This window comes from Sinocyclocheilus anshuiensis, unplaced genomic scaffold (genome assembly GCF_001515605.1).
Source record: "Sinocyclocheilus anshuiensis isolate Anshui unplaced genomic scaffold, SAMN03320099.WGS_v1.1 scaffold508, whole genome shotgun sequence".
NCBI classification, from domain to species: domain Eukaryota; kingdom Metazoa; phylum Chordata; class Actinopteri; order Cypriniformes; family Cyprinidae; genus Sinocyclocheilus; species Sinocyclocheilus anshuiensis.
The window spans coordinates 1,114,118-1,114,620 of NW_015555744.1; the positions used below are offsets into that span (position 1 = coordinate 1,114,118).

The following is a 503-nucleotide window of genomic DNA, read 5'->3' on the forward strand; positions in this document are numbered from 1 at the left end:
CATTTTAATTAGGAAATGTAGAGGAGTAAAAGTAAAAGTTGGCTGAAATATAAAAACTCAAGTAAAGTACAGATACTGCCAAAAAATACTTAAGTACTGTAACGAAGTATTATTACTTCGTTACATTACACCACTGAACAAAAATGAACAGAAACAAAACATGTGAAATGACCTGGTTGCTTTACTTAGTGTTCCTGTTTTGTTTTTATGTGTGCTAGTGGTGTTGGTGTGTCTGCTACGGTATGCTCAGATCATCGAGCACAGGAACCACTGCTGGCTCAACACCAGTGGACTTGTGTCTGGATGCACCAATGCTCTGGGACTGGTCATGGTGGGCAACTTCCAGGTCAGTCACACAATTCTGCCTAAACACAGTTCCATGTAGGGCTGCACGATTAATCGAATGCGATTGTCATGCGCATTTTGTTAGTAATGCCGGTTCTGTAATCAGCAGTAAATCATCATCACATGCTTTCAGATGGAGCAGCATTTACTACACAGAG

At 40.6% G+C, this 503-nt stretch overlaps 1 protein-coding gene across 2 annotated transcripts in view; it reads left to right on the top strand.

Annotated features, from left to right (window-relative positions):
• LOC107673390 (transmembrane protein 150A-like) overlaps positions 1-503 on the top strand; it is a 16,463-nt gene that overhangs the window by 11,647 nt on the left and 4,313 nt on the right. For both annotated transcript variants that reach the window (XM_016466960.1, XM_016466959.1), the window contains exon 6: positions 219-346. In XM_016466960.1, the coding sequence (XP_016322446.1) occupies positions 219-346 (128 nt within the window). The remainder of the gene's footprint in view (positions 1-218; positions 347-503) is intronic.